Source organism: Necator americanus, chromosome III (genome assembly GCF_031761385.1).
Source record: "Necator americanus strain Aroian chromosome III, whole genome shotgun sequence".
Lineage (NCBI taxonomy): Eukaryota > Metazoa > Nematoda > Chromadorea > Rhabditida > Ancylostomatidae > Necator > Necator americanus.
The window spans coordinates 27,106,565-27,132,491 of NC_087373.1; the positions used below are offsets into that span (position 1 = coordinate 27,106,565).

Genomic DNA, 25,927 nt, shown 5'->3' on the forward strand with positions numbered 1-25,927 from the left:
ATATAGCATGATCATGATGTTATGTTGTTTTTCTGAGTAATTGGTTTGTTTCAATTCAACTTTTTTCTTTATTCGTACTTCAAAATGGGACATATTTTGCAGCAGCAACTGAATTTCAAAGTGTTCCCACATATGCTGACTAGATGACTTATATCGCACTGCGCTCATTTACGCAATGTGGCGTAGTTGAAGATGAAATTGTAGGAGTTTCAATATATGCAAAAAAGTCTAAAATTACTTGAAAACTTAGAGAGTACAATTGTAACATCTGAATGCTGTTCGGTGATGCACTTTTGATGCGATTGCTGTAGCCCCTCCTCCACAAGACAAGTACTATTGGATAGTGGAATTACAAACGTACGCTGTGTCTATTTTAGCTTCCGATTACTTCCTTTTATGTCGTGGAGGGATTATCCTGAACGAAAAGAAGTACTGTTTTCTATTTAACTCGCGAGTTACTGACTTTAAACTATTATCCGCGGATCTGTGATTCTTTTTTTCGAGCACTCTTCAGTACGCTCATTACAGACAGCTAACCACTTTTTTTGGAATGCCTGATGATGTTGCCTGACAGTTGGAAAATGTTAATACCTTGATTAAATCTCGTTTAAAATAATTATTGAACTTCGTCAATTAAGTGATTAGTATTTTACAAAGCACGAGTCGTTTGAATAAGTTACCTCTACTTCAGCTCAGTTCAAAGTACGTGTTAAGGTGGACGTGGAAATCAGCAGTTATTTGATGTAATTACTTTGGCATCTTGACTACTTTTCTTGATTGGTTATTATTATTATTATTATTATTATTATTATTATTATTATTATTATTATTATCATTATTATTATTATTATTATTACTATTATTATTATTATTCATGATCATGCCTCGAAAAGCAGTATCAATCAGTAGTAGGATCGAAGAAATCCACTTTCCTGAAGTTTTTCTGTATGGGTTCCATATGACCGCATTTATACTAGAGGTGTTCAGTTGTCCCTTAATTCCGTTGTTTCCCGAGTTACCTACAAATCTATTTTCTGGAATAAATTTTGTTATTTGCGATCGCACACTCTTTCGTGAGCCGTCTCTGTTTCAGTGGGTAACATGGGAGGCTGGTGTTGGAGAACTGCAGCCTTCTTTGGAAGAACTACCGGTGCTGCACACCGCTTTTGTGCAAACTGGTGAAGAGCTCCATTACTTCAGCGAATCTGGGAGATTTGAAACGGAAATGATGGTGGGGCATAGGGTGCCATCCGATACATCTGCAGGTGGAGGAACAAAAGCTAGGTCAGTCAATTGTAGAGTTACAAATTTGTGGAGACATTTTTGTCCTTTTCAGGGAGAAAAAATACAACGTTCGCAAAATGGCTGGAGATGACTCTTTGCCGATCGAATTTGATCCACCTTTTGTGGATTTTGGAGAAAGGTATGCATGTAATCACAAAGTAATCTTTTGAATGGGTGATTGAGGGGGGTAGGAGTCTTTGCTTCCACGTTGGTTCTGTTGATGAAAGAAGCAGTATACAACGTCTGTCAGAATTCCTCACTTTTTGGTTTTTTGTTTAGTTCTGTGGGACAGTCTTCCAAACGTCGAGTTTTTGTACGCAATCGGCTGCAGAAAACAATTATACTGGATTCAATTGCTGGCGCTACAGTGAACTTCCACACCTCGTTTTTCAACACCGTTGTGAGTTCTTTTCATTGGAGTTTTATGTTTTAAAAGTTTATTCAGCACATATGACGCAATTATGAGGCAATGTACGGGAACCAACTTTTAGGAAATATCTCCTCTTGGAACTGCTTTTTTTGAAGTCGCATTTCTTCCTCGTGAGGAAGGCAGAGCTGGCGTTGCCCTGAACATCCATACTTCCGTTGGTGTGTTTGTGTATCATGTGAGTATTCAGTTTCCACGTTTTCAAGAAGCGTTTTCGTTAAAAGCATGAACAACCTTTATATAAAACTCACGGACCAAAAAAGAGGGGGAAATGTAGTTGGGAGGAGGAAAGGGGGACTCGAAACCGCACTCTTATTTCTGGAAGCTCTATCTTCCTTTTTCTTCTTCGTTAACTTATGCTTAGGTTTAACAGTCCTGACCGATTAGTGACTTACTTCAAGAAATAAATGCGTGGTTGGTTGCTCCCACTCCTGCAAAACTACACTATACCCAAAGAGGTCTCCTCCCTTCATCGAATACTGAGACTTTTTTCGAGGAAAGGAACATATAGTTCTTTGAATACTCGTGACACTTGTAGTGTTAATGAAATTAAAAAAAAAACTAATAGCGACTAACGAGAATAGGAAATCACAGTAGGCGAGAACTTTCAGGAAAAAAGGTCGATTTTTGGCTTAAGAATGGTATTCGATCATAGGAATAGTTATGAGATACAAGATTGGACCACATAGTAGCTCATTCTGCATTCCGACTAAATCGCCATTCTTTAAACTGACTTTCCGTATCATTAGCGGACCGCTTTGTTGTTCAACCATTGAGATCAAGTAACGAAAAATCTCCGAATTTCAGTTCAATTTAATTGAATTTTGACTAGCTGGCCAACAATTCAGAGGACAGTCGTAGGTAAGAATCATGCGATTGCGTTAGCATTTGCTCGCCAACTCGAGGACGATGGCATTGTACCTTTTTTTGATTGTGTTCAGATGTGTTTTTTGATACTTACTATGATTCAAACAATAAAGTGCCATTTATAGTATTTGTCAACTAAAAAGTGATCGTTATGTCTGCAAAACCGTGGTTACACATACGGAATATAGTTTTTTAGATGAACTAACATTCCACCTCTCTTCCAAATCTCCAATTCAAAAATGCTTGCATTGGCTTTTTTGGAAAGGTTGCGTTTGATAGATTCTGCTCGTTCTCTCCCCTAGCTTCATCTGTCGCCTTATTACTAGTCTCACTTTTTTAAAGCTGATTTTTATAGTTTCTCACTATAATATCATTGCTTTCCTTATGCATGCTTCTCTTTCATTGGGATATTGAATCTCTGAGGGCTTCCCTGCATCCAACCTTTCTTGAATGCGGCTTGAAAAGGTATTGTTCAGATTTGAGGTGGACGTTGTATACGGACAACAACAACAACAACACTCACAAAAATTTAAGCCAACTCATTGGTTGTTTAGTTGGTATTTGTTTGTTTGTAGGTTTCCGGCAGATCTACATCAAATCCTTACCGCATCATTCCATTTGTTGGCACTCGCCTTCCTTTCAACGGTACGGCATACAAGGATATCGCTATTCATAACCCCTTCACTAGTACGTTTCGAATCAGCGAGGTCAGAGCTTCTTTTTTTAACGCGATGTTGATTCGGCACTTCCACTGATTCCCTTGCACCCTTCAGATAGTTTCATCCGGAGGCAATGTCCATCTCGAAATGGCTTACGACATCGACGGAAGAATTGCTGGAGAGCCTCTACAATATTGGGTTCGAGCGTCTGATGTGCACTGAGTTCGCAGTTTATTAAGAGGAACCTATTCAGGATATCCGACCATTTCAAACCAAGACTATTTGTCGGGCTGTGATCGTTGGTCATACAATGGAAAATAGCACAAATTTTATACGAGTTACCGGCACTACTCTTGATGGCGATGGGTCCGTTTTGGCTAATTTCAAGTTCCAAATTTTTCAATCCAACTCTGAAACCATTGTGAAGATGTTTTAGAAAGGACGAAGCGCAACATTCTATTGTTCTTCCCATTCCAGTGGAAATAAGTAAACGACGTGGCGTGTTTACCACAAAAGATATTTTGGACTTTGGTCTCTTAAGGTGAGTTTCCGTCGTTGTTCTCTGTGTTGGGTCCTCTTACGTTTCACTTTACATATTTGTCTATCTCTAATTATTGTTTTAGACAATTTCATTTTTATATTATACTCTTTTATGTTCCCAAGAATTTACAGAGCAATTTAAAGTGTGTGATATTTAGGCAAGGGGAGAGATCTCAACCTCAGATGTTTTCTGTTTATCAATATATGCTTAATGGAAAGCTCGAGTTCGAGGTTTGTTCTCTTTTTTGCTACCGATTGTCATCTCCAAATTTTTCCTAGTATGGTTCCAGACCCTATATGTTGACAGAGGTGACCCCACAGGAATATACATGGAATTTGCATCTACTCCACCTATTGCTGTACTGCCAGGAAAAAACGCACAGCCAGGTGCATCTTGCTTCTCTTTTTAAAGCTCGGTTTTTCCTGCATCTTTGCGATTTCTTATTTCTTTCATAACATCGGATATTTAGGTAAACCATCAGATCTGGTGAAGGTGTTTTTCGACGCTTCACGAATTACATTTGAGACGGCACGACCAAGTGCTCGTACATTCCATGGACGAATAATTGCCCTCAGTCGAGGGGGCAACTTCAATGTTACCATTCCCTTTCGTGTTACTGTCTATCAAGGGTTTGTGATGAGATTCATTCTATCTGCTAAATTCGTTCTACATGCTATGTCAAAAGTATTACAGAGATATGTATTCTGTCGGGAATGACTTAGCATTGCAAGGAGATCTGAAAGCACCTCACAAGCGCAGTGTTCGCCTTAGAAATGGGTTGCCTTTTCCTGTAGCAGTATGGAATATCTCAATGTCTCCTGATGCGAGGCAGTATTTTACGGTAATTCGGTCCTACTGGATCTTTGGAACCCTTTGTCCCGCATTTAAGTGGGTATTGCCAGTGGGTATTGTCTTTTATTGTCGCTTGTAGGTGCGTTTGTTTGAGAAAACAACGGTGATTGGTGTAGACGAAGAACAACCAGTTTTTCTGCTAAAATACAACAAAAGGGTTCCTGACACGTTTGGTCAAGCTGTTGTGTATGTGCACACTAATATTTCCACTTATCGAGTCAATCTATGGAAGTATTCCGGAAAAATTCAAGTTAGTTTATTATAGTCATTCTTTTCCATTTTCGTCCCATTCTCATTTGGTTTTGCAGGTCGAACTATTCTCTGTTGACCAGGAGTGTTTTGATTTTGGTGTACTGGAAAGAAACGACACTAGAACAATAAGAGTATGTTGTTCAGAATAGTAAGTATCCTACCGAGTTTGACCTTTATTTGTTCCTTTCTAGTTCGTAATACGCAACAAAAACCACGCGGTGATGACGGTACGAGGATTAGCGGTTCCACGATCATCAGTGCACAGGCTATACTTGGTTTCGATACTTGAGAAAAATGCGCTAGGAACGTGGGTACCGACTGAGAGTCGCGAAGAGTGGCCACAGGTTGCACATTAATTATTTCTGTACATTCTTTATATTTTAAAGATGACACGTGTTACAAATCAATCATTTTCGGCTTTTTTCATAGTCATCTCTTAGAAACAGTCAAAAAATGTTCCTTTATTATGAATAGAGGGTCATTTCTTAATTGCTTCTAAGAGATGACTATGCTCGATATGGATATTATTTTTTTTGCACCGCCTTACATTTACGTGTAATTATTGTGTTCACATTATGGATATTATATCTCTCAATTTATATCTCGCACTTTCAAGTTTTGTGGAGGGATTGTTTGAGCTGCTGATTACGAATATAACCTCATATCGCGACCGTTATGCGTTCATATTACGCCATATTCATATTTCATATTGGCCGGCGCCTCAAGCAAACTTGCAAAATTTCTTGTAGAAGATTTTTTTCTGCCGAGATATTTTTGATGTGGAACAAGTGCAACATGGAACGTTGTTGTTTTATTCGAGATTTATTTCTGACGTACTCTAGCAATACTATTTTACACTTTCTTAAATTTTAATTTTACAGGGAGCTGACTTGGAGATTCCCTCCCACAGCGCCGCATTTTTGGATTTTGAGTTGAGACTACCTTTAGATGGCGTCTTCTTTCCATCGCAGATGATAATTGCAACAGAATTCGAGAGCAAAGTGTTTCCTGTGAAATATGAGGTAGGGGTAAAAACCTAAGACTGTCAGGTGATTTTTCCCGCGTGTTAGTATTTGTTTTTGGATGGCGTTTTGATATTTTCTTCCTTTTACATCGTTTTTTAGATTGCGCAAGGAAGTTTAACATCAATTCCCGATCGTATTTCTTTTGGCAAAACACATCCTGGTAAAGTGGTGTTCATGAATTTACAGGTTAGTACGGGCAGAAATGCACAGTTCTTATGAGATTTTTTTTTCATTAGAAGCATCACTGGGTTGTTATGAGAATCACCGCTAACATCTGAATTCACCGTACCTTTTTTTCTGTTGAAATAATTTAACTTTTGGAAGTGTTCCATGAAGTTATTTTGTGTTTATGGAATGGAAACGAATTTTCTCAGATATTCAACTCCTTTGCGGAGGATATGCAAGTTACTCGGTTGTCAACAACATCAAAAGATCCTAGATTTTTCTTCGAAGGGTTTGATCCAGCGCATCCTCCTGTTCTTAGATCCGGTCGCCTCACCAATCTAGGTGTGTGTCATGTTTCGTTGATGCTTAGTGGCTCCATTAAAGAACATCGTCAGTGTTGCCGTATTATCGTAATTATCATGTATTCAGGGCGAGTTATGTTCTTACCTGAGACACCATGCTCGCATGATTACTGCTATCTTGGGCTTCCTCTTCATACCACAGGTGAACACCCTACCTTTTTTCTTATCCTATTCCCTGCATCCACCATTCGTCATTGCATTCAGCAACTAACTCAAAATAAGGAGTAATATTTGTTTTCATTTCACGTTTTCCCCCTTCAGACGGCCAGTGGTTCGTTCATGGTTTGACATTGCCTGCGAATTTAGCTGAGGTAGACAGCTATTTGTACAAAAAGCAGAGAGCTCGTTTTGACAATCTTGTGAAAGCTGGAAAACATCGAGTGAACACCACTGTTATTGTCGATACCGATAGAGCTAAAAACATCCAGGTTTGACCTTTCTTCCTTTTTTCGGATCTTTGGATTTAGTAGTAAGTAGGGTGGTGGCTATCCTATATTTCAAATGAGTTCGCTTTAGATGAAATTCAATTTTTAAAATCAAAAAATGTTTAGCTGCATGGACAAATATGCATTGTCTCTTGTTCGTTTCACTCGTGTAGCGTGTTCATAGCAGTTGCTAAGAAATCGAGACAGAACTTAGTAGATATTTATTAATTACTTTGTTTATTGCATTAAATGTTATAAGTCTCTTTTGATATTTAGCATTGACCACCGAATTACATTGCGTAAAAAGCACCGTATGAGCTAGTTTCCAGATCGAATCTACTGCTGAAATGGTATGGCCTCGTCTTCTCACTCGCAACTCAGTGCATTTCCCACTTACGGCTCTAGGGAATTTCACAGTATGTGTGATATTTATTACTGGAAGCGGAACTTGTTGAAATCCATTGAATATTTCTTGATCTGCAGATTGTAAACCTCACTCTTGCCAACCCTACATCAGTGCCAATCGCTGTTCAAGTCATTCCCTTGGTTATTTATCCGGATGCCGACGCTGTTGTGGAGTTTTTCCGCGAACACCTCATCACACCATTAACGTCAGAAGTGGAGATGAACGAGACGTTGATGTTCTCTTTACGAGACACCGAACTGTTCACCTTGAAACCTGACAGTCCCGTACCGCGACTACGAGAGGAGCTTGAAGCAGCAATACCGCAAACAGTTCCAAGGTGTGCTAGCTTCTATGTGTTGGGTATTAGGTACAATGAATGAATGGTGTCGGTTAAAGGCATTACCTCAAGAATCTAGGGTGGTACAGGTTTCAGGCGCGTAATGCCTATACGAGGTCGTAGATTGTGGGGAAGAGGATGATTCCGTTCACCTCTCCCTGTATCAGTGTGAACGGACGACACTGGAGCGCTGTTGCTAAAGAGGGCTTCTGTTGCAATGCGCAACCGTTGCGCCCCGCCCCTCTTACGATTCGTCCGAACGGGTTTTCCACGAATCGTAGGAGGGGCGGGGCGCAATGGTTGCGCATTGCAACAGAAGTTAGCAACAGCGCTCCAGGGTCGTCCGTTCACACTGCTACAGGAAAATGTGAATGGAATCATCCTCTTCCCCACAATCTACGACACCGGAGCATTACGCATTACGGCATTACGCGCCTGAAACCTGTTCCATCCTAGATTCGTGAGGTGATATCTTTGAAACTGAATCTATGAATGGTGGGCAGTGTATCTCAACCGTTTTTTGAATTAAAAGTTTACAAGCATAATTGCTGCGTACTTTTTTTTTAGATTCACGCTATCGTTACTGCTGAAGCCTCATATGAAAGTGAGACTTCGGCTTGGCTTCTTGCCATCAGACTATACACTTCGATCTTCACTTCTCTTAATTAGGTTTGTTTTTGAAATTAGTGGGAGAAAAACTAATGGAACAGTGCCTATGATTAGTCCAAAGTAATTTCAGGAACAATTTGACCGTAATTGAACCAGTCGTTGTGTATGGAAGAGGTGCACGCATAGGAATGCGGGTGGAAAATATGGAAGCACGATCGAAGCAACCCCTGCTCTTTGAAATCCGTCATGACCACCTGAGTGATTGCAACAATCCTAAACGTAAGCTGTTGCGTATCTGCTTGTGTTCGAGGATGGTAATATTGAATTATGAAAATGGTTTAGTTATCATTAGAAATTCCGTCTTTAATTTTAGGATTGATGCACAAGCTAAGCTCCACCTTAACTGTTCGTCGTCCATTTTCGGTGCTAAACTCGGGAGAAGTGCCTTTCACTGTGGTAAACATGAGCATCAACGGTGTACCATGCGAGAATCGTGGTTTCCGAATACTTAACTGCTATCCATTCCGGCTCCAACCAAATGAAACATATTCTCTTGATGTCGCGTATGGTTTTTTCTACTTTCCTCCGTGTTAAGCAACTTATTGCATGTCTAAACCTAAAAACCTGATTTTTTCCAGCTATACTCCGGACTTTCTTACAACAACGAATGAAGCTGATCTACAGTTGTACATGCACATGAACGGTAGTTCATGGATGTTCTCCTTAGCAGCAACAGTACCCGAGGACATGCTGTCTAGATGTCACCGCGCTCTTCCAAGACCTCCTTTTGAGAACCTAATGTATTACAGCTGTGTGACGGCTCTGATGTGAGTAAAAAACCTATTGCACGCAGAGGTTTTTATTGTTTATCCATATCCATATTGTTCTTTACAGTTTCTGCTTGGTATGCGTATTGGCATGTGCATATTTGGAAGGAGATCGAGCCATCGCATGCGCTATTCGGCAGCATCATACGGCCCCGAGATCTGTGTTCGACTTGAACAATCTAGATGTAAAGAAAAGCGGTAATGCGCCCTCTGATAGCATTTCTCGTAATCATGCTGGGAAGACATCGAGTAATTGAAGATTCCTTTTTGGTGTAATAGTTTGTATGAACGATCCATACATTACAAAGATTACTACAGCTTCTTGGTCCGAACCGGTGCCCTCTGGCCTACATGCTGCAGCTGATGCGTCGATGATCCTCCGAGTATTCTATCAGGCTGCAAATTCTATCTTGAAAGCGGTACACTTTGTATGGCGAATCTCCTTGCTCTATAGAAATGATAAACAAGATCAGCCGAAAAAGGAAAGCAAGGTGTGTCGTGCTTCTTCAATCTCCGATCTTCAAAGAGCAAGAGCATCATTATGCTGATGTTCGTCTAGATTTCCTTTTATAGAAGAAGAAGAAAACACAAGTGTCCGTTATTCATTCCAAAGCCAAGGATGCGAAAGACAAGGAAGTCTCAAAGGAATCTGTGGTCCAGCCGTCCGCAAAATGTAATCCTTGTCCTTTTTCATTTCTTTTCTTAGCAACTTACTGTCCCTTCTTTTTCAATCCGTCTGAAGGTTTTGAAGAGGCTTATAGAAATCCTATACTGGCTTCTATTTTTCACGAACTTTTCAGCAAACAAAACAAAGTATGCTGCACAACAACAACAACAACAACAAGTATCAGCAAATGGGAAGAAAGTTCAACCAGTAGCACCAATGCATAAATTAAGGTAGTTGTAGCAAACACAAAAAGCATCATACTCTTACTACTCTTCTGAAAGCATCATACTCTTATTCCGTACAGTATTTCCATATGTGATAAAGAAATTATCTAGTTAGAATGAAATATTTCTATTCTATTAGTGCAGCATTTCAGCGCGAAATTGTCCATGTCTCCAAAAGCTCCTACGAATCAAAGAAAAAAAAGCAATGCATCCACTGAAGCTGATCGGAGATTAGCTCGAGCTCAACAGCTTATTGATGGGAATTTGGAAAGGCCAACTTTGGCGACATCGAACATGAGCAGCCATAGTCCGACGTCAAACTCCTCCGCAACCATAGTGCACCCTGCTGTACGTGCGGTGGCTGCTAAACGTGAAGAGAGACGTCGCGATAATCTGGAGCGTGAGACAGTCGGTAAGTTCTTCCGGCTTTGACTAGGTGAACATAACTCAGTCATGACGCTTTGCAGAGCCGCCCCGTCAGAAGCCCCAACCTGTTGCTGTTGCGCCTGTTCAACAGAGGAGATCTGTCAGTCCCCAGTCACCATCATCTTCGTCAGAAGTTCCGATCCCTCCATCCACAGTTACTCCCACACCCCCAATAGCTAGTTCAACCTCACCAAATCTGTCAAATCCTATCACTGTTTCAACGTCCATGCCAACGTCTCGGCCCTCTGTGATTCCAGTTTCGGCCGTGCATCCTACAGTTTATACAGGGACAGTCGCAGGAACTGAGCCAATTCCAATCCCAGTGATGTTACCAGTAATTCCCACTCTCATTCCTGGATTGACCCTACCGATCAGTGGAGTAGATATGGCTGGTGTTTCTTTGGGGGCTTTAGCCGAGTATTACGGACAAATCGCCGCTTACGACGAATCCGTTATGCCTGCTACACCAACACCTTCACTTGCCTCTAGCGTTGGAAACGATCGCGCGGTATTTTTTTCCGACAATGTTGAAAAACTCATAGGCTGTTGAAACAAACTTTCTCTTTTTAAATTACAGCCAAGCCTACGAGAAATGACACTGAGTCCCTTTGCTTCTCGATCTCGGCAGCATAGCGAAAGCGAACATAGCGTTGCTAGCGAACTTAGCGCAGCACCAGACTGGCTAGATGAGGTCGTGGGTCCAGGTTTGTACTGCTATGTCCATATAACATTTTCTTTTTTTGCTTCTTTTTATGTCTTTTGTGGAACTCTGTATCAATCAATTGAACATCAACATCAACATGAGAAGGCTTCGAAAACAACATTGCTATTATTTATGTACATAAATAAGTTGACTAAATTGGATAGGAAGGAGCATGAAAGAGATCTGCAACAAGTAGAATTTGTTGTAGCGAACATACAACTAATTTGTCAGTGGAAGCGTTGAATAGATCAAAACTATGTATAAGCACTTTCTCCACAAATTCTGCGTCACCTTCAGTAATTAGAATTGGGGGCAACTCCTAGTTTTTCTCGATCTTGCGCCTGTAGGGAATGAATTACTTTTGAGCGGAGTGAACCTTTTTTCCTCTTCTCATCCAGGAAAAATCTTCATCAATCCCTGGCATTCGGATAAGAATTTAACGATATCTATCTCGTATTCACTCAAAAAAGTTGTTTTGATACGAGGCTAGATATGCTAGATAAAAAATAAAGGAGAGAGGTGGGATATACTAGAAGAACTTGACCTTACAAGTCCATCTTGCAAGTTGAAAATACTCTCAGAAATAATTGGAAATGGTGAAAATTATTCATTTAAATCACCGCTGGTGCGTGGAAAAGAAGAGAAATCTGGATGTTCTTCTCAAAATATAGCTAGCGCTTATTGTTTTTTTTTACACGTTGCAGATGATGTTGATGACGACTTCTCAGCAATGGCAGCTGCAAGCGAATTTATGATGAGCGGATCGGGAGAGGATGCTGAAAGTAGTAGAGCCCAAACACCTCAGCCTCCACAACGTCCGACTACAAACGCGCAAGTACAACAGAAAAGGCGCCCTCGTCGTGAGAAACGAAGACGTGGTGGAAGAAATAGTGGGAATGATAGTGCCAGCAGTGTGGAGAAAGTGAATATTTTTATATTTATAAGCTAATTTTTCTTACCACTTATAGCTGTATAATTTGCTTGGTTCTTCTACAATTCTTATCCTTAAGGTGAATAGTAATGAACTTGGAAAAGAACGTGGTTCTAAGAAAACATTAGCTGCTGAGTTGAATGAAGAACGTCGACGTAGAGAGGATGAGTACTTGCGTAACAATAGCGCAGGTTCGCAGTTGTATTATTTCAAGTCCGAACCAAACCATTGGTGTAATCGATCCTTTTTTTTTTTAGGAGGATTGGGTGATTGGCCTATGCCAGATCTCCACCTTGGATCACTTATCGAAGCCGATGAACGAGTTCAGGTATTTGTTGTATTATAGAGCGTTTTTTCGATCTTTTTTGTTCGATCGTTCTATTGCCACGTTAATTATGTTTTCAGGGTTCGAGGCTGTGGCCTCCTACACCAGTAGGTTCACGTGCGTCACTAGCTTCCCAGTGGAATGATCACAATGTACCGACTTCCTCAGCAGGAGCAGGAAACGTCCAATATGACCCAATGTCTCTTGGATTATCATTGGGAACGACTGTCGCTCCTGTGGATCACACTGCCCCATTCAGCATTTTCGCAGGCGCTGACTTCAGCTTGTGGTCTAGCGCTGCCACTGGCGACTCACACAGTGCTTGGAGCAATCCCGGCGAAAAATCAGCTGATAAGTAGGAACTTCATGCTCTCCTATCTTTCCACGGATGCTTTTCTCTTTGTTGCCTTTCTTTCTGCACTTCTTTTACTCTCTTATAATTCCTAGTTACTAGAACATAGTTCCATTGAATTGTTTTCTTTTCTACTCCAAGTATTAGTAATTTTTCATGTTGCTACTTGCCTGTTCATTTAGAAGTGCTTAGGCCTAGCCGTTCGTCGATTGTTACATCATCCCCCGAGTAAGAGTTGTTCAAGAAGTCGCTCATAAATAATGGTCATCTAGTTCGGCGACTTGTCGAAAATGCTCTCATAGCTGCTGACGAATCCTGCCCATCGTTAGCACTGAATAAAGATCTGACAACATATCTACATAACCTCTAATGAATAATTGGATTAGATCTTAACAGTTTCACCTGCCGAGTTAAATTGTGATTTCATACAAAGAAGAAAGAGAGAAGAGAAAAAAACGGCTTCAACTCCAGTAGAGAAGTCGTAGGATTGATGTTTGTTTTGAAGATTCACGTGCTCAAAACGTCAATCAGAAACAGTTCTGAATCGAATGTTAGATGTAAGTAGATAAGTGAGGGTGCGTCGTATGTATCTCTGAACGAAGGAGAATTAGAAAGGTATGGCCGTAAGCTATTCCTATTCCCTGGACCTCCCTGGACCTCCCTGGACCTAAAGACCCAGGGTTGGCCGGGGCAATGTGAGGGAAACATTCATTTGTGTACGTTCTGCGTGAAAATGCGAGTGCAGACACCGAATCATCGAAGAAGGGAAAAAAAGGTAGGATCTAGTTGACAAGGGGTTCCTCATTCCTGTTATTTACCCAGTTTCGCGCCATTTGAATACCACTTTTTCTGAACTCTAAAGTACTCCTTGCAAAGGAAACCGTCGCCAACGTCGACGCCTTCGAACAACCACAGAAGCTCTAGAATTCCGGACGGAAGACATCGAAGAACTATCTATCAGAAGGAACAAGGTGATCAGTAGTAATAGCGGTTATTTCAGAGACAAGAGGTGATTACTCATAAAATTATTGGTGTTCTTTAAGATGGTTGCATGTTGTTCTCTTGCAGTCGCAAAGAAGCTGTAGTCGGGTCGAAACGACATGTAGCCCGGTGCCTTTGTGTAAACGGCTGCGCTAGAAAAGGCGCGGAAGAGCTAGCGGTTCGGATCGAGAGGAGCCTTACTGGAACCATTCATCGCAGTAGTTCGCGCCGGCCCCTGAATGCTGTTTTGTACGATGCCGAATACTCCATCTGAAATCCGCACCACCTCAGATTCGTGGTATGCTGCCTTTAAGCAACTGTACCGAGCTTCATCTCGTTTTGACTAGTCATTTTTGAGGAGAGTTGAGGAGACTTTCATTTCCTCTAACTCAGTTCTTTTTTTGTAGTATCAGAAGGCGTCGAAGAAGCGGCGTGCGAATCTCACCACCGAATGCATTGACAAGTTCAAGATTAGTACATGTGCCAAATGTGATAGCGATCTTCATTCATTCGTCATTATTTTGATCAATCTTGACGAAAATAATGGTTGCTCGAAGTTTTGCATAAGGTCGGACACTGGCAAAATTACGCCTACGGATAAGTCAAGCTTGTAAGCAATTTTAATTAGATCTTCAAAAGTTACTGATATATCGGAGTTGACCATATGTAAGGAGGCTTGGTCAAGTCCTGAACTGAAGGAACAAATAAGGTACAGCATGCCGCTGTTCTCAGTTTACTCCCGGACTTTATCAAACTGAATAGTAGTGTTTTAAAAAATTATCGATTTGCTTATTTCCCCTTTGACAAAGGAAATCAAATGATTCCCCCTGAAAAACAATCGAACCATGACGATTCCATGCAAAGTTTGGGAATTTCCTACTCGAGAATGCGTTACTTAATGTGTCCTGAATGTGTTCTTTTAATTTCAATGAGAAATTGGTGAACTTGCAGCTTACAAAATGCTAAGTATTCCAGATACTCTGCACGCTCCTTTTCTTTCAAGGTGTTGGATTTTACTGCACTGCACTGACTGAGCCTTGATTCATACATATCGAATCTAAAATGTTCACAGGTAGTTAACTAACAAGAATTTGTATTTTGTCTCATCGTTAATTTTCTCGAAAGATATGAAATAGGAGTATTTCAGGACAGTGGACAAAGTCTAACTCTCTAGAGATGGCAATCGGCCCGAAAATATGGGAAACATGGAACCAGTTGTCTTACCAAGTCTTTGAGTACGTCCTTCGTAAGCGAATCCCAGCTCCATGCTATGTATTCCTCATTCCAGCGCAATGATTAGAGAAGAACAGTGGTTGGCGGAGGGAGAAAACGGCCCATCTATGAGTAACACATGGCTGTGCGTCCCGCAGCTTATCTCGAATCTCGCCTGTTTGACTGGAGCAGCTTCTTCATTGAACGGGGCAAGTATATGAGTTGTATGCGCTTTTTTTCCAGCTATATTTTGTTGGATTTGCTCTATCGAGGACAGAGAGTTATGAGTGGAATTCATGATTATGGACGCTACCACCATCAATTCCCCTCAATTATCCAGGAGTTTGCGTGGGAAGCGACTTTGTCGCACCGGCTTCCGTAAGGGACACCTAATAACGTGCAGCGTAGGCGGGAGTGCACATACGTACCGTGACGCATCAAGTGAACAATCAATGGGATTGTCGCGCTTAATTCGTGATCTGCACACCAACCCTATTTATCTGTGGAGAGACACAACACAACACCCTCAATTTCGTTGTCTTCAACAGTCTTCTGCCGACGGGTATAACTGTAAAAGACAGATCGATGGCACCGTTGAGCTCCTCGAAGCTCTTTCTCACTCTCCTTTTAGACAGATTCAACTCAACATTATGTCATGATTGAATTTTTTTTGTGATGGGTACTGTGTATTCAAGACCGCAGGAACAAATTTGAAAGCGCTCTCCGGATGAAGATTGCAGTATACGAACGAGAACCAACTTGAATACAAATGTTCTCCAGCGTAGACACGTGAAGTATCTTGAGCAGCACTTTCGGTGACAATGTGATTAAGCGCCGGACAGACACCCATATTCTCCCTAATCTGGATCAACTGCGACGCAAAGGCAGCGCTGTCAATGAAGCTGGAAAGGATAAGTTCCCTGAAAGTGCGTCTGCATAGAAGTTGGTGTCTTTGCCAGCATTAGTGGGTCAGTTCACGCAGATTCTTTCTAGTAAACGGATGTCTACTTTTGAAGCGATGTTCGTTAGTGACAGTTTTGACAATCTTTAGTCTTTAAAGGCATCACCTCACGAATCTGGAGTGGTACGGATTTCCGGTGGAATATTCGTATACGTGGTCGTAGATTATGGGGAGGAAGGTGATTTCTTCCTAGTTGCCGTAGAAAACGGCCCGGAAGATACGGCTTCGAGCGTTCCGGCGCGCTATTTTCTACAAGGAGTTCGAGTAGAGCGCGCCAGCCCCATGCGGCGCCGTTTCTTCCGGGCCGTTTTTTACGATCAATTAAGAATGGATACACATGAACCACACCCCTCTCTATAATCTACTATCCCGTATAAGAATACTCCATCTGAAATCCGCACCACCTCAGGTTCGTGGTATGCTGCCTTTAATCTTTAGTCGTCTAGTTTCACATATTTAGTTAGGAGTTATAAAGTTCCAGCATTCAGTGTGGATGCTAGATTTTTATCTTCTGCTGCTTGGAGAGGTTCTACAAGCCATATTTTCAACGTCTTTGTTAACGAATCGAACAGAAAGGTTGCCTCCAGAAGAACGTTTGGGAAATTTCACATCAGGGCCCGAGGTTTGCGATAGAACGAATAGCGAAATATTTTACTACTTATCATGACGCGTAGGATCATTAGAAATTCACATCAAAATCTACGCTTGATAAAGGAGTAAGCGGATGGAAAGTACTCTAACGAAACCACATTATCGTAAGACGGAGATTTTACCGATGCCGCTGTTGTTAATTTCTGTAGTAAATGAATTCATCGCCTCTTGCGCGAAAGACTTCTTTCTCGCAAAAAAGGACTGAAGAAGAGGAGGAAGAACACACTTTGGAACCAAATCTTCCGCATCACCGATATGTTTCGAGGATTCGACGACGTGAAGCTTCTTTTCTGTCTTCATCCCAACTGAGCTAATCCCATAATTTTCCTGAATTCGTCATTTTTCAGACCTGACAGCAAAAACTACCGAGGTGTGGCTTAAGCTACTAAATTCGGGGCGCTGAAACATAAGAATTGGGCTTAGATTATTCATGACATGTGGGGGTAAGGTTACTAAGGTGGGTGCTACGCCTGTCAAGGTGTGTGTGAAGATACTAAGGTGAGAGCCCCAAAATCCTACCCCTGGATGCATTGAGGATGTTTCGAAGAGGGGAAATGTCTTTGACGGAGTTTTTCTAATCTGCGTTACTCTTACCTGGACTCAGAGGATAGGTTACATTTGCTGAGATAAGGGCTAAAACGTTATTATATAGCACAAGTCTGAAAGTGATGCCTGACTTCCAAGCTTCTTACTTCGCTCGACGAAAAAAATCAAAAGCAGGGGGACTTTCTGCAAATTTCTGTCGTAGAATTAAAACCATCTCTTTCTCTGACAACGGTCCTTTTCTTTTTTGTTTTGGAATATGAGCATTGTTGAGAAACTGTGCAGTCTTCTGGTAAATCAGCACTACAATTGGAAAATATTCAAATCTGGCTATACATCTATACTGCTTCGACACAATAACTTAAAAACATTCAAGGTATTAGACGTAGCCCTTCTCCTCTTTATTTCGAACAATTAACATAGAATGATGTGTTAACAAAAAATGACCTGAACTTCTTCATCATTCTAAAAAAATGTATAGGGATCACGTCAGATCACGCAAAATGCTAACTACTATCTAAAACCTCCTCAACTTGTGGGTATCTAGTTCCTGAAGAAAGGATCTAGCAAACATAATTGAGAATAACATGCGGGGAAGTAGACAAAGGGGTGCATATAGATAAAACGTTATGCAAGCAGTTGTCGTGGCTATGAAACTGTTTACACCGTTTAATTTAGCCTCCGTTAGATTCCTCTTTAACTGTCGTACTGTACTGGTGTACCAGCAAACCCCTTCATCTCAATTTCTTTTCCTTTTCACTTCTCTTGCTTTCGGGAGCTGGAGCTCCAATATGACCCTATGGTCCTCGTTCCGTATCTGGTGCCGGAGCAGCAGTCTGACAAAACATTGCACTGATCTCTAGAGAGTCCGAATTCGTTTTAATGCATGAAGTATTTTTGTGACACTCAGAAACTCATACACTTACATATACACGCAAATTAAGCTCATTACTATACAGCAGTGATATGATATGTGACGTGAGTACGGTATGGCACGCTGGTAAAATGGTCTCATGATGAAAAAATCACGTCAGAGCTCACGCGGAAGTGCCTTTATCACCTCTTCGAGCCCATTCTAACGTTCTTTTGATTTCCTTTCGTTTCTTTTTTTTTTGCTCTGTCGCATCATTCCTTGAAGTGATCGGCTCCGTATAGATTACGTTTCAAGTTCCTTGTCTAAGAAAAAAGGGAACTATTTTTTGATTCGGATGTGTGGTGTCTGGCGCAGTGTTGAATAGGCCGATTGAACCAAGGAAGACCTCACTCCAACTGAAATCGCAATGACCGCAATGAATGCGACAACGACATCGAGAATGAGTACCAATGGAGAAGAGCACCACGGCAACGAGACCGTTCCAGCATTTCTATACTTCCACTCGGACAAGCACGGTTCGGATGGAAACTAATTCAGAATTCAAAATTTTAGAATTCAGTTCTCTCCCACATACGTATGTTCTCTTCTGCACGTGTTCAATGCGAAATCAACTATGCCTACCACAGATTTTTAGAACATACGAATTTGTGCACTTCAATTCTATGAACCAAAATTTGGAGACATTCATTTGGTTGCGGCCATCTCACACTGAGATGGATTGCACGGCACGGGATTGGTGCCAACAAACGCAAACAACTGGATAACTGTATACAAACACTGCGCAATAGTTCCGGACAGTTTTTTTTTTCTAAAATGAGACGTTGTGAACCGTTCTATTGACCGCGAGAACAGCATGCATCCTTAAAGGCATCACCCCACGAATCTGAGGTGGTGCAGATTTTAGGTGGAGTATTCTTATAAAGGATAGTAGATTGTGGAGAGGAGGGTGATTCCGTCCATTTCTTCCTAATTGCATTAAAAAACGGCCCGGAATATACGGCTTCAGGCGTTCTGGCGCACTATTTTCTACAGGGAGTTCGACTGGAGCGCGCCAGCCTTGTGCGGCGCCGCATCTCCTGGGCCGTTTTTTCCGGCAATTAAGAAGAATTGGACGGAATCACCCCCTTCTCCGTAGTCTCCCATCCCGTATACGAATACTCCACCTGAAATCTGCACCACCTCAGATTCGTGGGGTGATGCCTTTAATGTACTTCCACCTCCGCTCCCATTTGTAGTCGCCTGTAGTTACCCTCATGTTGGGCGGATCCTTTCTTCAAAGAGTGGATCCATAAATGCAGGGAGCTCCTTAAATAATAGCAGTTTACCTGATCTGCCTTTGCGCCCTTATCTTAATCAGCGTGGTAATGACGTTCATGTAAATTCACGTCTGCATTCTATGTTAATTGCTGAGTGGAAAGACGAAAACTGTCTGATGCTTCGAAATATGTTTTCAAATTGCCGCGCTATTGAAGTAATACATGTGTAAAATCAAGTTTTAATATCCACCGTTTTATCTAGTTTTAATATCCTCCAAATGTAGAATATTCAGAGACTTGAAGCATAATGACTACAAAGAAACATTGATGAAATCTTCCATCAAAGCGTATATTTTAAAAAAAGGAGCGAAACATACTTTGAAAAAATAATTCTATGGCATAAATTTATGGGATGTGCTCCTCTGCAATTTTATTGAAAAATGAAGGCAAGAGAAGCGAGCATCAATAGAAGTCTGAAGTCTGGCGTCAGTCGGACGTTCAGACTGGTACTGCCATTGTTGTTTTCAAATCCAGCCGAGCGAAACACTCCGTCGTGAACTCCTCAACGAAGCTCCAGGAGTAGAATCACATGTGAATATGGTGAGAAGAGTTTTGCTTCAATTTGACTATTCTATGTAAATGTGCAACAGAAGGCAGGTCTCCTAAACGGATGCAAACTTGCGTGACGTTTCAGATCCGTGTAATAATGAATATAATCGGTGAAGAGCTACGCCAGTGGGAAAACGCACTCCACTCTATATCCAAGCCAGGTAGGGAGATACGGTAGATGGGGGATGGGGGTTTGTTTAGGCGTTCACCGAGGGCAACTTACGCCGTCATGCTGCAACACGTTTGAAGCCAGATGTACATATGTAATATGAAAGGATAAAATGTCTAGCGTTAATCAATCCGTTCGGGATGCGCCACCACGTTCACTTCAATTTAGAATCGTTCGAGACTTACGAATGGCATATACAATGATTTACTGGGCCAGCCGATAATCAAGTCTTTTTTATCCTTTTTATCCTCCCAGATAGGTCAATGGTATCAATTTATTGACTCCGGAGGGATGAAAGGCTTGGCCTCGAACTGTCGACCGTGTGGCTATAACGGACCTCTAACCGACTGCGCCACACCCGCGCCAATATGTCATGTAACAGTGCAAATTATGATATCCTACCAGAGTTTGTTCAAGCGCAGTTTTACTATCAGTAAACCACCATATGGAGATATTATTTAGTTAGACTCGTATATAGTCAAATCTTCCAACTAAGCCTAACTTAGAAATCTTCTTTTGATCTCTTTGCGTGAATAGCCAGATAATTTCCGATGAAAATCATTCGTGCGGTCTCCAATGATAGCAACTAAGTGTGAAAAGAACGAATAGTGAGAAATAAGATGGAAATCAACTCTAATTAACGCTTTTCCTTCTGATCAGCATCTGCAAAGTGCTTTAGAGGCATCACTACACGAATCGGCATGGTATGGATTTTCGTAGGAGTATACCCATAGTGGATCGTAGGTTATGGATGCATGGGTGGTTCTGCTTATCTCTCCCTGTATCCCTGTAATGAAATCCGGAACGCTGTTTCTTACAACGTCCTCTATCGCAACGCGGCACCCCTGTGCCCCGCCCCGCCTGTGATTCGTCGAAAATCCATTAAAACGCCCCAATAGGCAACTCCTTTCATTCGACGAATCGCAAGCGGGGGCGGGGCGCAACGGTGGCGCGTTGCAACAGAGGACGTCTTAAGGAACCACATTCCGAGGCAGTCTGTTTACAGTGATGTAGGGAGAGATGAGCAGAACCACCCCTGTATCCACAACCTACGAACCGATATAGGTATTTTCCCTACGAAAATCCATACTACGCCGATTCGTGGGGTGGGTGATGTTTTTAAATGAACAGTGTGAGCGAGAAGTTAGAGGTGCAACCATTTTTAGTCGTCTAAATACTAGACATTTCTTTCTATTCTACTAATTTAAGCAAATATTACGTAATCAGAGAAATACGAGAAACAATGAAAAGATGATTAGCGATGAAAGAGCAAGGAACAATGCCTACTCTAGTCTTGATGCTGGACATCGACTCAGCTACGCTTTCGACTTCAACTCAAAGGGGTTTCCTTGAAGTTTATGAACGCGTGTGAAACCTTACATGACTTCTGAGAAGTAGCTAACGTGTCAGATTTTATCCTCCCGGGCATGTCTGGAACAGATTTATCAACCTGGGAAGGATGAGAGGTTTAGCTGGAGTTAGGGTGTTTTTGAACCACGAGAATGCATTCACAGCCGAACCTCGAAGCCATTACGCTATAAGCCCTCTTTACTGATATTTCCAACCACGTTTGGACGATTACTTTTGTTGTCTGAGAACTTGCAAAGCTTTTGTTTTCTTTGACCAGAATAATCCTTAGTAACATCACACATGTAGAGGTTCAGGTATTTTTGCTGTTGCACGACGAATGATTGTTCATCCAAAATTCACTAAATCCTATGCATACAACACGTTCGTTACGCTCAACAATCTTGGAGTAGAAGTGAAGATTTTTGATGGCTCAAATGAGATAATTCAATGGATACAAAAAAGTCTAAAGGTAAGCTTGGAGTGGAGTTTAGGCTCACTACCATTTCTACGTCCCCAACCAGATGTATGAAAATTATACAGACACAGAACAAGGGGATGAAACGAGTGAACAGAGAAAAAAAAAGGATTTTCAGGCGGGCTCAGTTAACACCTGTCCCTTTGAACTGTGGAGAAGCGGCGAAACTGTTTTGAAAAAGGAGGTAAGCATATCTGTGTTTGGGCTGAGGTAGAAATAGCATAACATAGCAAGCGGCAGTATACGAACTAGTCAACAAGTATCGAGAGAAGGCGTAACTTGTAATGCAATTACACAAACGATTGCGCATGAAGTTAGTTCTGGGACCTCTTTTTTTAAACCGGACCACATTTATTTGTTTGTTACATCAAAGTTCCCATATTAAGAAGGGAAAACGAAAGTTATCATTTCACGACAGTTTTATAAGACGACCGTGATTAAGAAAGATCACCTCGTGTCACTGTTTTCCATTACAATTTCTAAATTTTACATGCAAGAGAGGCTCTGAGGTGTTCTCAAAGCTAATTTGCAAGAGAGGTATCCAACTTCTAAAACTCTCCTGCAGGCTCCACGAGTGTCCAAAAAAATTGGTTAGAAATTTTTCTTAAACTAGAAACAGTCTAAAAACAGCGAGTGATTTGGTTGTAGGAGAGAAGCTCGAAAGAAACAAATCTCGAGTTTCACAGGCACCCAGAGAAGCTGTTGGTCGTGATTTGCTCATGTCGAAGTCGAATCAGCGATGTCCCATCTTTGCGTGGGCAAGCCATTTTCAAGTAGGCAATGTGGATCTACCTTTTGCTGGTGTCTACAGAAAACCGCTGATATTAACATTGATTGAAGCTGTATAGAGAATTTCTAGATCACATTCAAGTCTGGAATCTTCGAGTCTGAAGCTGTATTCACAATGTCTGGATCTCAGGAGGTGACTTAAATGAAAAAAAACAGCTTCAACTTTCTACTAAACTGTGGCATAGACAAGTGATCCATTTAGAACGATCCTTTAGAAAAGCAATTAAAGATAATTTCGATTACGATTCACAGTTTTTTCTTTTGAAAAATCTACACTGATAATTTCAGAACAAAGGAGAAGAGATGTATCTGCGTTTCCACAGCGAAAAGCCAAAAATGAAATTCTGTAGCATAGGCAAGTCATTGTTTGAAGCATAACTCGCTAATTGTTGCTATTTGAAGAAAGCATAAAAGGATTGAGGGACGATGCCACATCCATCAAAAGCGTTTGATTTCATCTCATCATATCTGCGTTTCATAACTTCTAGCATTACCAGTATTTATTGCATCCAAACAAAAGTGTGCAGGAATTTTAGATGTCTTTTCCTCCCCATTAATACACAGCATTCCATTCCGTGTTGGTGCTAGGAGGAGCCCTTATATCAACTGCTCATAAAGCTCTGACCGCTCTGGAATTCCTCACTGATGTTTAAATGCTTTGAATTCTTTTCGCTGTAACTTGGATTACGAAAAATATTAATGAAACGAAACGGAACGAAAAAGAACAAGGAACCATCACATAGAAAGAAAGGAGCTTCTGAGCTTATCGACTGCCTGATCCTCCGGATTGACTTGTCTTGAGCGGAAAGGCGGTCTAGTACCCCGTCCACTTCGGAAGTGATGCGTTACGCGCCTTATCGCAATACTGCAAACCGAGTGTATGGATATACAACAAATCTTGTGCGCACTTCTCAGATATAGAGGTTAAAGTAGGAACTGCTTGGCGTTGTTGAATCCCTCTGGAATGCACCAAAATTCTGATGTGTACTGTTCAAAAATGTGTTGTATCTTTGTGCTGAAAGCTATAGTTGGACGTGTGTCTGAACGCAGCGTATTACGATTTTGACGTTGTGCGGAAACCATAAACCTAGAATTGCATAGTTGTAGATTGTGGAAACTAAATTGGTCCCACTCATCTCTGCCTAATTGTCGTAAAAAATGGCGTTGAAGACGTCGTTTTTCCCCGCGAAATCAGTTGTTGTGCAGTGCACCACCCTTGTACACGCGCCGCATCCACAAGCGGGCGGTCGAAGATCACTAATGCGTCCTCACCGTTGTATTCAAGTACAACCAATGAATAAGATGCTGAGGGGACCGGAGTTTGTAGAACAGGACATGTAATATACGTCGTAAGAACAAGCGCCATTTCGACGCCGTTTTTTTACGACAATTAGGGAAAAATTAGGGAATGAGCGTTAGCTACGGTGGTATCCATAATCTACAATCCGAACTCTAGGCTTTCGTGGAGGTTCCGCAGACGGGTTACGTCGAAATCGTGACACGCTGCCTTTAAGGACGCACCGGTATTCTGGAAGTTCCAACTAACTCATCAAATATCTTCCTTTATTTTGTTACCGATGTGGAAAGAGCTCTTACTGGACCACAGTTACTGGATATGATCAGAGAAGTCCAGAAGGTGTGTTTTATTTTGAGATGTGCCAAATATTACTTATAAAATGTTCTACATCTAGGCTGTGCCTGAAACACATACAGCTTATATTCCTATATGGTGGTCGCAAGAGAAGGTGTCAAATGTCGCCAAAGGAATTAAAGTGAGCATCTCTTTCTCGTGTTTATAGTTGAAAGAAACCATCAGATGAGAGCAACCTGATAATAAAACTTGTAATAATTAACGAAACCAACCAAAGAAAGATTAAATCTAAGAAAAACAAAGATTTTGTTCGTGATCTCCGCGTAGTTGCAAACAGCTCCGCTCGATCAGAAAACATTAGAGAGATCTGGCTGCACTGACATTTAAACCGTCGCATCAGAAGTGCTAGGAAACTTTTAGGTTGAGTTCTTATATAAGTTTGGTACCGTGAAAGTACTCTAGGTCGCTCCGACATTTTTATTTCAACTTGCCTTCTCACTTACTGGAACAGTTTGCTGCCGAATATTTATAAGAGCACGATTTCCTGTAAATCGGCTAAATCCTGAAAGAAAAACGATTCAAAAAGTTGGAAGGTTTGGGCAGTACTGCATGTTCCTTTAAAAGCATCACCCCACGAATCTGGAGTGGTACGGATTTCCGGTGGAGTATTCGTATAGGGGGTCGTAGATTATGGGGAGGGTGATTCCGTTCATTTCTTCCTAATTGCCGTAGAAAACGGGCCGGAAGATACGGCTTCGAGGGTTCCGGCGCACTATTTTCCACAAGAAGGTCGATTGGAGCGCGCCAGCCCTGTGCGGCGCCGCATCTTCCGCGCCGTTTTTACGGCAGTTAGGAAGAAATGGACGGAACCACACCCCTCTCCATAATCTACTATCCCGTATACGAATATTCACCTGAAATCCGCACCACCTCAGATTCGTGGTATGCTGCCTTTAACATCAGCTCTTTAGGTAAAAAAATGTTTGGTAAGAATATTGGAGCTAAATGCTGCAGATGATTTGTATAAATACCTAAACCTTACAGAATGCACTTGATGCAGAGCCATTATTCTCGCACGGAGGATTTGGTGATCTTGCAATGGAAGATGTGGAAGTAAGATCATCACAAATTTACTTTCTAAATGAAGCTGCACCAATCGTTACGATTGGCATATAAGAAAAAAGGAATAATAAGAAAAAGCAGAAAAAGGCCAAAAAGTAAATCTAGAGCTTTCTCAAAGCAACTTCACAACTTTACACTTTTCATTCGTAAATCCGGTTTTTATGTGGGTGTGCGGTCACCTCAATTGTCACCTACCAATGTTGTTTCTAATTTACCAGGCGAGCTCCGAATACAGTAGAAAGCTCACGTCAAACATCCAACATTTCGATATGGTCACGGTTTTCCATCAACCAGACACATCTAATATGTGAGTAAATGTGGCAAACTTGCAGTGATTCTTGTTTTTTTTTTTCTACTCAGTTGATAGACTTCAGAAAGAGAATTGTCCTGCAATTACCACCTTTCAATGTAGCTCATATCACGTGTCCATTCACGTTAGTCGTCTACGACAACAAGAAGAAGATGCCAGTGTATTTCGGAAGGTTCTAGGGAGATGACTAATTTTGTGTACAGAAGCGGGTTGCTCCAAAATTGCAGCGTTTCGTAATTTTCAGGATTGTTACTCCGAAAGTTGTAAACATGAAGGCTGCAAACACCGGAGAAATTATTGGGAATCAACACAAGCCTGGACCGAAGAAATGGTGCCGCCTGATCTGACTTCAAGTTATTGTTTTGTGC

At 41.4% G+C, this 25,927-nt stretch overlaps 2 protein-coding genes across 4 annotated transcripts in view; both read left to right on the forward strand.

Moving 5' to 3' along the window:
* The window catches only part of RB195_011080 (uncharacterized protein), a gene marked incomplete at both ends in the record, with an annotated part of 19,301 nt that extends 4,624 nt beyond the window's left edge, over positions 1-14,677 (forward strand). The window contains 40 exons of one of the 2 annotated variants that reach the window (XM_064192346.1): positions 1,094-1,284; positions 1,337-1,423; positions 1,564-1,684; positions 1,776-1,889; positions 3,154-3,285; positions 3,352-3,435; positions 3,491-3,603; positions 3,674-3,778; positions 3,936-4,008; positions 4,068-4,164; positions 4,248-4,407; positions 4,472-4,619; positions 4,710-4,880; positions 4,939-5,013; positions 5,074-5,226; positions 5,764-5,904; positions 6,007-6,093; positions 6,282-6,414; positions 6,502-6,576; positions 6,696-6,862; positions 7,189-7,275; positions 7,343-7,602; positions 8,170-8,271; positions 8,342-8,490; positions 8,585-8,774; positions 8,850-9,038; positions 9,106-9,287; positions 9,357-9,529; positions 9,612-9,711; positions 9,839-9,935; positions 10,082-10,341; positions 10,397-10,863; positions 10,933-11,059; positions 11,763-11,980; positions 12,069-12,180; positions 12,247-12,317; positions 12,395-12,669; positions 13,529-13,637; positions 14,055-14,257; positions 14,623-14,677. In XM_064192346.1, coding sequence (XP_064049928.1) covers positions 1,094-1,284; positions 1,337-1,423; positions 1,564-1,684; positions 1,776-1,889; positions 3,154-3,285; positions 3,352-3,435; positions 3,491-3,603; positions 3,674-3,778; positions 3,936-4,008; positions 4,068-4,164; positions 4,248-4,407; positions 4,472-4,619; positions 4,710-4,880; positions 4,939-5,013; positions 5,074-5,226; positions 5,764-5,904; positions 6,007-6,093; positions 6,282-6,414; positions 6,502-6,576; positions 6,696-6,862; positions 7,189-7,275; positions 7,343-7,602; positions 8,170-8,271; positions 8,342-8,490; positions 8,585-8,774; positions 8,850-9,038; positions 9,106-9,287; positions 9,357-9,529; positions 9,612-9,711; positions 9,839-9,935; positions 10,082-10,341; positions 10,397-10,863; positions 10,933-11,059; positions 11,763-11,980; positions 12,069-12,180; positions 12,247-12,317; positions 12,395-12,669; positions 13,529-13,637; positions 14,055-14,257; positions 14,623-14,677 — 5,853 coding nt within the window. Of the gene's footprint in view, positions 1-1,093; positions 1,285-1,336; positions 1,424-1,563; positions 1,685-1,775; positions 1,890-3,153; positions 3,286-3,351; positions 3,436-3,490; positions 3,604-3,673; positions 3,779-3,935; positions 4,009-4,067; positions 4,165-4,247; positions 4,408-4,471; positions 4,620-4,709; positions 4,881-4,938; positions 5,014-5,073; positions 5,227-5,763; positions 5,905-6,006; positions 6,094-6,281; positions 6,415-6,501; positions 6,577-6,695; positions 6,863-7,188; positions 7,276-7,342; positions 7,603-8,169; positions 8,272-8,341; positions 8,491-8,584; positions 8,775-8,849; positions 9,039-9,105; positions 9,288-9,356; positions 9,530-9,611; positions 9,712-9,838; positions 9,936-10,081; positions 10,342-10,396; positions 10,864-10,932; positions 11,060-11,762; positions 11,981-12,068; positions 12,181-12,246; positions 12,318-12,394; positions 12,674-13,528; positions 13,638-14,054; positions 14,258-14,622 lie in introns of those variants that run through there. The other variant, XM_064192345.1, reaches the window with a different exon arrangement.
* A 32-nt stretch (positions 14,678-14,709) lies between these two features.
* RB195_011081 (uncharacterized protein) lies at positions 14,710-25,906 on the forward strand (the record flags this gene model as incomplete). Of its 2 annotated transcripts, XM_064192347.1 has the most annotated exons (17): positions 14,710-14,719; positions 14,795-14,882; positions 14,936-15,068; positions 16,302-16,442; positions 19,679-19,744; positions 19,839-19,914; positions 21,587-21,741; positions 21,866-21,931; positions 22,434-22,520; positions 22,607-22,669; positions 22,825-22,891; positions 24,051-24,172; positions 24,228-24,308; positions 25,172-25,240; positions 25,468-25,556; positions 25,624-25,731; positions 25,804-25,906. In XM_064192347.1, 17 exons carry the CDS (start codon positions 14,710-14,712, stop codon positions 25,904-25,906), a joined length of 1,524 nt encoding a protein of 507 aa, XP_064049930.1. The 2 variants fall into 2 exon arrangements, with proteins under 2 accessions (XP_064049930.1, XP_013295198.2); XM_013439744.2 differs by lacking the exon at positions 16,302-16,442.
* Positions 25,907-25,927: the final 21 nt, after the last annotated feature.